At 39.0% G+C, this 9,877-nt stretch overlaps 1 protein-coding gene across 6 annotated transcripts in view; it reads right to left on the bottom strand.

The window, feature by feature from the left end:
- DGKH (diacylglycerol kinase, eta) overlaps positions 1 to 9,877 on the bottom strand; it is a 119,723-nt gene that overhangs the window by 69,842 nt on the left and 40,004 nt on the right. For all 6 annotated transcript variants that reach the window (XM_005878636.2, XM_005878637.2, XM_014549744.1 and 3 more), the window contains 4 exons: positions 6,970 to 7,072; positions 5,000 to 5,159; positions 3,196 to 3,304; positions 2,928 to 3,067 (listed from right to left, as the gene is read on the bottom strand). In XM_005878636.2, the coding sequence (XP_005878698.1) occupies positions 2,928 to 3,067; positions 3,196 to 3,304; positions 5,000 to 5,159; positions 6,970 to 7,072 (512 nt within the window). The remainder of the gene's footprint in view (positions 1 to 2,927; positions 3,068 to 3,195; positions 3,305 to 4,999; positions 5,160 to 6,969; positions 7,073 to 9,877) is intronic.

Genomic DNA, 9,877 nt, shown 5'->3' with positions numbered 1-9,877 from the left:
AGCAGAGCCTCTGGGCACGGGACTGAGGGCAGCCATAACCGCTCCCTCCTCCCGCCCGCCCTGTTGATCCCGCCCCGCCCAAGCCCTGCGCAGAGCCATTTGCCGGATCGCCTCAGGCAAAGGCTAGATTAGCACCTCCCCAGAGGACAGAAGTTTTCCGCGGCAGACACAGCTGATTCACACAGCCAGTCGGCCTGGTGGTCAAATCCCTCTAGTATTAACTACAACAATCAAGGCTCAACTAGAACAAGACTGCGCACAAAGACCACTAGGGGGTGCACCAAGAAAGCATAAAAAATGCGGAGACAAAAAAACATGACAGAAATGGAGGATATAGAGCTAAAAATCGCAATTTTGAGGGCTTGCAAAAATGTGCTAGAAGCTGTCAATAAACTTGAGGAGAGAGTCACGAAAACTAATGAGACCCTCGATGCTATGATAAAGAACCAACTAGAAATTAAGCATACACGGACTGAAATAAAGAATATTATACAGACACCCAATAGCAGACCAGAGGAGCGCAAGAATCAAGTCAAAGATTTGAAATGCGAAGAAGCAAAAAACACCCAACCGGAAAAGCAAAATGAAAAAAGAATCCGAAAATACGAAGATAGTGTAAGGAGCCTCTGGGACAGCTTCAAGCGTACCAACATCCGAATTATAGGGGTGCCAGAAGAAGAGAGAGAGCAAGATATTGAAAACCTATTTGAAGAAATAATGACAGAAAACTTCCCCTACCTGGTGAAAGAAATAGACTTACAAGTCCAGGAAGTGCAGAGAACCCCAAACAAAAGGAATCCAAAGAGGACCACACCAAGACATATCATAATTAAAATGCCAAGAGCAAAAGACAAAGAGAGAATCTTAAAAGCAGCAAGAGAAAAAAAGTCAGTTACCTATAAGGGAGTACCCATACGACTGTCAGCTGATTTCTCAACAGAAACTTTGCAGGCCAGAAGGGAGTGGCAAGAAATATTCAAAGTGATGAATAGCAAGAACCTACAACCAAGATTACTTTATCCAGCAAAGCTATCATTCAGAATTGAAGGTCAGATAAAGAGCTTCACAGATAAGGAAAAGCTAAAGGAGTTCATCACCACCAAACCAGTATTATATGAAATGCTGAAAGGTATCCTTTAAGAAGATAAATAACTTGATAAACAGAATAAACTGGTGAACATAATAGAATCAGGGACATAGAAAGGGAGTGGACTGACAATTCTCAGAGGGGAAGGGGTGTGGGGGGTGCAGAAAGAGACTGAACAAAAATCGTACACCTATGGATGAGGACAGTGAGGGGAGGATAAGGGCAGAGGGTGGGGTGGGAACAGGGTAGAGGGGAGCTATGGGGGGAAAAAAGAGGAACAACTGTAATAATCTGAACAATAAAGATTTAATTTTAAAAAAATCCACTTTCTGCACCCACACTACTGGGGGTATCCCTCTCACCTTGTATGTTATATAAATGTCTAGCCACTATGTTGTACACTTTAACTAATATAAAATTGAATATCAACTGTAATTTTAATGAAAAATTTTTTCTAAAAGGAGTGTTTGGAATAAATTGAAATAAATGCTCTATGGCCCAGCTCTCTTTTTAAATATTCTGTCAGCAATTGAATTAACCATTTCAACATTACCTTATGACAGGCAAGGTTACAATTAATTAGATTATAGCGCATTTGAGAGCAATTACATTTTAGATGGGTGGCTCCCTGATGATTTTGTTACTTTCCAGAAGAGTTCCACAGATGGCTAATCCTATCAAAGCTGTTTTGATTCATTATAAACTCAAGTTTATAACGATATTTTGACTTTTATCTTCTTTTTTTAAAATTTAAATTCTTTATTATTTAAAGTACTACATATGTCTCCTTTTCCCCCCATTGGCCTCTCCCAGGCCATTCCCATCCCCAGCACATGCCCTCACTTCCCTACTAGCTATGTCCATGGGTTATGCCAGCCGTGGGCAAACTACGGCCCGCGGGCCGGGTCCGGCCCGTTTGAAATGAATAAAACTTAAAAAAAAAAGACCGTACCCTTTTATGTAATGATGTTTACTTTGAATTTATATTAGTTCACACAAACACTCCATCCATGCTTTTGTTCCGGCCCTCCGGTCCAGTTTAAGAACCCATTGTGGCCCTAGAGTCAAAAAGTTTGCCCACCCCTGGGTTATGCTTATATGCATGCATACAAGTCCTTTGGTTGATCTCTTACCCCCTCCCCTGCCTTCATATTTTGACATTTGTCTTCTTATGGGGGTGGAGAGGTTATTGCTCATTGAGTCCTGTTGTCCCCTATACCTAAATTCTAAAACCTCCTCCATAAGGCTCAGAACACATGCACTATGATTTCTTCTTTCCATGTGGAGCATTTAGAGAGAAAGCGGTGAGGAGATGTGACCAAGGGGACCATAAAGGGTGATAGTTCTTCCAGATGCATCTCTCTTCTTTTAGTATTTAGTTCTTTGTTGGTTTAATTCATTCTTCATAAGCATCATTAAGAAAAGATATTCTAACAAATCCAAACTTTATAGATCTTTTTCAGCTTTAATGAAACCACAAGATGATAATCATCGAAAGACCCCCCTCCCCAAATTAACCATTTAAAGCTTTCTTCTGACCTGAACAGCAATTAGAAGTAGTTAGTATCAACAGAGCCTTCTATCTCTAAAATAATGGGTTCATTAGACTAGTTTTCTCAGTTTTTGCTACAATTCACTCACTCAAAAAATATATTGACTGAGTGTCTACTCTCTGCTGGGCTCTGTTCTAGACCTCAGGGGTGAGAGTGTGGACAGGACCAGGAAGTCTCTGCCCTCAAGGGGCCTACAGTCAGCAAAACTTAAGTTCTCAAAAAAAAAAAAAAAAAAAGATTGCAGTATGCCATTTTCAAACTAGATATAGGAGATAATTCACTTTTACCTGTCCAGCATTTTGGTACTGGCTCGTTCCAGCTTCTCTAGTATCTGGGGAAGTTGAGTGTCATCATCGTATGAACCACCCCAGCCGAGAACCCGGGCCAGGTCATTTCCGGTACCCAAAGGCAGCACTCCAAGCTGACACTAGAAGAGAGCACAACAGGGAGACCTCAGACAAGGGGAGAGATAGGGTCTATGACAGTTCTACACTTCTCTGTCAGCCGGTTAGTACACATTCATGTTAGCTAGCAATGAAAAGAATTAGTACTTGCCTGTTTATTCAAGTTGAGCTTATCAATTTCTGACAAAACCCAACCTACACTTCCATCTCCTCCACAAACAAGAATCCGGAAATTGTCAAACTTCTGGAATAATCTTAAACTGAAAGTAAAAAGTGTTTTATTTTAATATAAATAAAAAAATTCACTTTCCCTAATTCTGTGTTATTCTATATTTATTGGTGTTCATGTTCAGATTAAATATAAGAACTCTTACATAATAATTACACTATAAAGTTAATTTAAGTACAATTTTAAGTCAATAAAACCTCTTAATCATAAAGAGGAAAGAGGATTATAAGTAGAAATGGAAGTAAAATTAGAAGGAAAGGGAAAGAAGAAATAAGAAAACAAAAAAGAAGCAGAACCCAGGAAAGAGAATGAAAGATAAGTGATACAAGATGGTAAAAGTAGTGATTTTTTCTTCCCATGACAAGGCTAAGTTACTTCCTGAAGCATAGCCGGTTCCAAACCAGGGGTGGGCATCTAGGGCACTGTTGCTATCGAGTGGCAGTTCCTAAAGAAATCCCAAACCTGGACAATGTGTCAGTTTTTGTAGTCCTGTCAGTTGTTCTCCTCCTCTTCTCCTAGTCTCAGGTCAATCTTTTTACTCCTATCTCCCTGCCTCTCGACTTTTGACATGCCCCACCTCCTGAGTGTACCTTTGCATACCTCAAGTATGGTGGGAAATCTAAAAAATATGTTACAGAGATAACCTCAAGAAGTTTAACAAAGAAAGTTCCTTGGGTGGGAATAACGAATGTCAAGAATATAAGATATAAGAACTATAAAGGATTATAACACAAATGTACTAGAAAGGAGACAGAGCTAACCAGCAATGGGAGAGACAAAGGTGAGAAGAGAGGCCAGATGAGGAAATGCCAGGACCCAAACAAAGGGAAGTGAGGGATGTCCACGTAGATAAGGAAGGAGTTGGATACACATGAGAAAGACCAACACCAGTGAGCAGAGGGCCTGAACTTTGCAAGAAAAAGGCAATGGAAATAAAAAGGAACAAAAGTGAAAAGAGGGACAAGAAAAGAGTAAGGAGAGAAATATGGAAGACAGAAAAATCTGAAAATCCCCATTTCTACTTTTATGTTCATGCGTCCAGGTGACGGTGGAACCCTAAGAAAAGCAGAGTTGGCATAAATAAATCACAGAGAATGCTGGGCTCTGGTTCAAATGACACAATATAAGCTCTCCAACAAAAATAAGACATATACTAAAAATGTACTGACAGTGCCTCAAGGCACATTTTCCTTCACTGAAAATATTATTTAATATTTTTTCAGATTTTATGTTAAATGACATTCCAGATAGCAGAAACAACGAAGAAAAGCATTTATTTGCCATTTGTATGGAGTGAGTCTGAAATCCTGGAGGAACTACCTAGAGACCCATGATAGTAACCATGCTTTAGTTAAACAATTGATTGTATTACATACAAATCAATACAAGTCTTCCATGCAAATCATTTTCTAAAGTTAGTTTGTATTTCTATATTTTCACATTTATCTTTCTTAGAGCTCAGCACACTCTGAGTGCTTGATTGATGTAAGATATGATCTAAAACACTTTCTAAACACATTTTGGAATTTGTATCACACAAGGAAGTTATATCAATATCAAAGAGGTTGTGTTAAATTTATAATTAGAATTTTTAAAAAGGGAGGAGTGAGAAGATCAACACAGAGATGTCTAGATGAGTCTACAATTTTCATGAACTGAAAAGCCAGGCACATTTCATGCTCAGTGCTATGTTTCATTTAAAAGAGACTTATCAATAATCAATTACCCCAAATAAGGACCTCCATTCATTAAATCAAACACCTGAGCTGGATTTAGTAACTGTTTAAACCGTCGAAGGAACTTGACTCCCTGATTATCTCCACTCTTGGAGTTGACGAAAACCAGTAAAGGACTAACACAGAATGAAAACGTTGCTCTACAGAAACCTGTAAAAAAACACAGGACAAGATCAATATGCATAGCTTCCTCTCTTAAACTAACAAAAATCCAGAGAAAAGAAGAGAAAGTCATAAAAATAAAGAACCAGGTTCATTACTTTAACAATAAGTTATAAATTAGCCCCCCAAATGGAGATTGGTTTATTATTTACATATTAAAAATATAGAGAGAGAGGAGTTATCTTTTAAAATATGCTCTATAATGAAAAATCATAACAAATGGTAAAAGTATTAATCAGAGATAATTTGAGATATAGGACCTGTTTTAACAACAATGATAAGGAAAACCAATCAGTCTATATACTTGTACTTAGTATTATAAAGTACTAGAGGCCCAGTGCATGAAATTCATGCACTTGGGAGGTGGAGGTCCCTCAGCCTAGCCTGCACCCTCTTGCAGTCCGGAGCCCTCAGGGGATGTCCAACTGCCACGGAGGCAGGAGAGGCTCCCACCACCACCGCTGTACTCGCCAGTCGTGAGCTTGGCTTCTGGCTGAGCGGTGCTCCCCCTATGGGAGCGCACTGACTGCCAGGGGGAAGCTCCTGCGTTGAGCATCTTCCCCCTGGTGGTCAGTGCACGTCATAGCGACTGGTTGACCAGTCAAGTGTCTGCCTCTTGGTGATCAGTGCACGTCATAGCAACTGGTCGACCGGTCAACTGTCTGCCTCCTGGTGGTCAGTGCTCATCATAGCGAACGGTTGAGTGGCCTTAGAATATCATTAGCATGTTACGCTTTGATTGGTTGAACAACCAGACGACCAGACACTTAGCATATTAGGCTTTTATTATATAGGACTAATAGCCCTGCGCACAAATCCATGTGCCAGTAGCTCGCTGCTGCCCTCCTGTAGCTCTCTGCCCGCTGCCCCGCCCTCCTGTTACTCCCTCCACCCCCCCTCATAGCTTGCTGCCCTGCCCCCTCCTGTAGCTCTCCACCGTCCACTTGTAGCTCACTGCCCCACTCTCCTGCTGATCCGTGATCTGGTCGTTACGCGGTTGGTCGTTATGTAACGACCATTTGCATATTACATCTTATTATATAGGATTTTAACTGCTCATTGATGAGGCCTGAACAAATACTTTGAAGTTTATAATAAACAACAAAACATTGATATATCAGGGCTTGTGGAGGGAGGGCTTTAATACCATAGGTTTTAAAAAGTCTATCTTTTGAGGCTTGCATCCCTGTATCTATAAGACCTATTGGCATAATTTATATAAAAAGTTTGAAAATCATAATGCACTTTATCAATGCAAAACATTAATCATATATGATAAAAGCCTTTTATAATATGGTTTGCTTGGAAAGTTATTAATTTGCTATTACAAAACCAGTGTTGTAAACACATTCCTCAGCACTTACAACTAAGTTGTAAGATTTTGGGAAAAAGTGAATAAATTTATAGTAATATAAATTCCTGCACTGAAATGATAAGAAAACAGATTTCTAAATAAGAGATATGCTAATGGGCAGTTTCAATATAGAGGGGAAAAAACACATAAAAAATTAAAATTTTTGGATTACATTTCAGAACAGAATAATGATCTTATTTGCTGAAATGTAAAATCTAAAAGTCTTATACACAGAAAGTTCACCAATGTGTTAATAGCTATGTAAAATTTTAATTTTAAAATGTTCTTTTAAAAATTAAATGTACTGTTCAGCAATTTAAATAGAATTAGTATATAAAAACTGATAAGGATAACAGTTATAATTCTATTTCTTCTAGAAAAATAAATGTACATATCAACTTTCAATATACTGGAAATATACATACTCACACCACTGCTACATACCATCAGAATCAGTGCTGTTTAGTGCAATTGGAGGAATGATAGACACTTTACATTGGCCAAGTGGACATACAGGATGGTATAAGTCTTTGCAGGCAGTGTGTACCTAATAACAAAAAAATAAATTTTTAAGAATCATAAAAACAAATCAATATTTAGTTATAAGTTATAGCTAAGAAACTGATACTTTGAGGATCAACTACATCACAAAATGTTCAGTAATTCATAAATTTAGTGGCACAATATTTATGCTTCTAAGGAATGGGCTAACCTTTTTAGAGATGGGAATTTGATTTTGTCTGTGAAGTATATTTTCAAGATTGTCTCAGGTAAGTAGTATATAGTTAATGAATGCTTGTGAAGGCAAGGAGAGGGCCAGAGGAGGAAAGGAATGCAGAGGAAGGGAAGGCAAGAGAGAGGAAGGAGAGAAGTGAACCAGTAACATCAATATCACTGTCCATTAAAAAACTGATGACATCTACCTTATAAAATTCTTATAGAAAGCCACCAAATTTTGATTGACATATAAAACGTAATTTTGCGCCCTAGCTGGTTTGGCACAGTGGATAGAGCATTGACCTGTAGTCCGGGACGCTTGGGGAATGTCCGCTTCCCAGGGGGCCTAAGCCGGCAGGCAGACATCCCCCGAGGGGTCCTTAGCGTTGCCTCGGAGGCAGGAGAGGCTCCCACCACTGCCGCTGCGCTCGCCAGCCATGAGTCTGGCTTCTGGCTGAGCTGGGCTCCCTCCGTGGGAGTGCACTGACCACCAGGAGGCAGCTCCTGCATTGAGTGTCTGCCCCCTGGTGGCCAGTGTGTGTCATAGCAACTGGCTGTTCTGCCATTTGGTCAATTTGCATATTAGCCTTTTATTATATAGGATTTTAATCCTCACCTGAGTGAGGATATTTTTTCCATTGATTTTAGAGAGAGTAAAAGGAAGGAGAAGGAGAAGTGGGTGGGGAGAGAGAGAGCAAGAGAGAGGAGAGGAGAGAGAAACATCGATGTGGATGTGACAGACACACATCGACCGGTTGACTCCCAACAGCCCTGGTCGCAAGGATGGGACCTGCAACCCCGGTACATGCCCTTGGCCTGGAATCGAACCCAAGAACCTCGGATGTGCAGGCCCTAACCACTGGGAAACGCCAGCCAGGACTCCTTATCATTTTTAATTTGAACATGATTCTCTTTGTCCTCCTGCTTTTGTTATTCTTCATCAGTTGCCTCTTTTTTTTTTTTCCTCACCCAAGGATATGTTTGTTGATTTTAGAGAGAGGAGGACAGAGGGGGTGGTTGGGGGGGGTGAACGAGGGACATTGATATGAAAGAGAAACATTGATCAGTTGCCTCCTGCATGTGTCCTAAATGGGAATAGAACCCGCAACCTTTTGGTGTATGGGACGATACTCCAACCAACTAAACCACCAGCTGGGGCTCAGTTGCCTCTTTTGTCAGCCATAGGCATTACTTTTTATTTCTCTTATCCCATTTAATATAATATAGACTATTTAATATAAACTAGCTCTCCTTGGAGGCTTAGTGAAACCCCACCCCTAAAACCCTCTTTTGCCATTCCTTATTTTAAAGGAGTGCTCCCTAACCAAGAGTTTAAATTTTCATTCCACCTAAGATGTCTTTTTGGGGGAACAACCAGTGATATATGTACCTACTGCTATTTTTATTACTCCACATTTACTAAAGTCTAATCCTCTACTTCAAGAACTTTAGCTGTTTTTTTATTCTAAATTTTTAAAAAGAAAGATCACATATGATGAAGTTATTTTCTAAATCTAAAAGTATTATATAAATTGTTTTTACCTGCAATATATAGGTTTTTACTTGTATTTAGTCAGTAGTTTTTAAACTTTAGGTAGGAGTAAATTAGGTTTTTTATTTGCTCATTCTACTCGCCCCCACCTTTAATGTCTTTTACAGAAGAGGGCATTCTTAAATGTCTTTTCCCTCTTTTTTCCCTGACAAACATAAGTGCCACCTTATTGTGAAATCATTCCTCCCCACTCTGTCAGTTAGATGTGCTGGTTGCTGGACTACTGTCGCCTTTGTTACACCCGTCTTAGTCTATACTTCCTATAGACTCTCATTTTTCTGTTAATATATTATTTTGCTTTTAAAATATAATTTTTAACAGCAGAATATTTGGTGTCTAAACATAGTCATCTAGTTAAAAACCAAACCATAGTTCTACAACCCTAATGAGTCAACTCCTAATTTTCCACCTGTTGTCCAGTTTCTGGACATGGTTTTACATATTCTGTAAAAATAGTGAAGTTGGAATTTTTATCTTCTACTTTTCTCATTTAACATTGTTATATTTTTTCAGTTTTGTCCTATTTTTACATATTTTTTTATTCCTTTTAAAACTATGCATGCTTGTTTTTCTAAAATTGACTTGGATTGTTAATTATTATAAATCATATTAGAAAACTGTCCAAAATTAGGTCATCACCAGAACAAGAATTAAATTTCAGTTATTTTCACAAAAGTTTATAAATACATGTTAAATTAATATGCCAGTTTTCTAAAAGGACTAATGAAATAACAACATATTAAGTAAGTGCTTCATGAAATTTCTGCTTTTATGGTTAGAACTTTTTTTTTTCAATACTCACCTGAAGACATGTTTAGAGAGAGGGAGAGAGAGAAACATCGATCAGTTGCCTTCAGTACACTCCCGACTGGGGATCAAACCAACATCCAGGCATGTGCCCTGACCGGGAATTGAACCAGCAACATTTTGGTGGACAGAACGACGCTCAATCAACTGAGCGACTCTGGCCAAGCTGGTTAGAACATTTAAAAGCTCTCGAGGTGAGTTCATAAAGTATCCTAAGTTGCCTGGGTCCTGCTTAATAAGTATGTTAGCCCTGTGTTTTTTGTTCTCAACAGTTAT

The sequence above is a fragment of the Myotis brandtii genome, unplaced genomic scaffold, assembly GCF_000412655.1.
Source record: "Myotis brandtii unplaced genomic scaffold, ASM41265v1 scaffold569, whole genome shotgun sequence".
Lineage (NCBI taxonomy): Eukaryota > Metazoa > Chordata > Mammalia > Chiroptera > Vespertilionidae > Myotis > Myotis brandtii.
The sequence above is the reverse complement of the archived record's forward strand: the minus strand, read 5'-3'. Positions and strand labels throughout refer to the sequence as shown.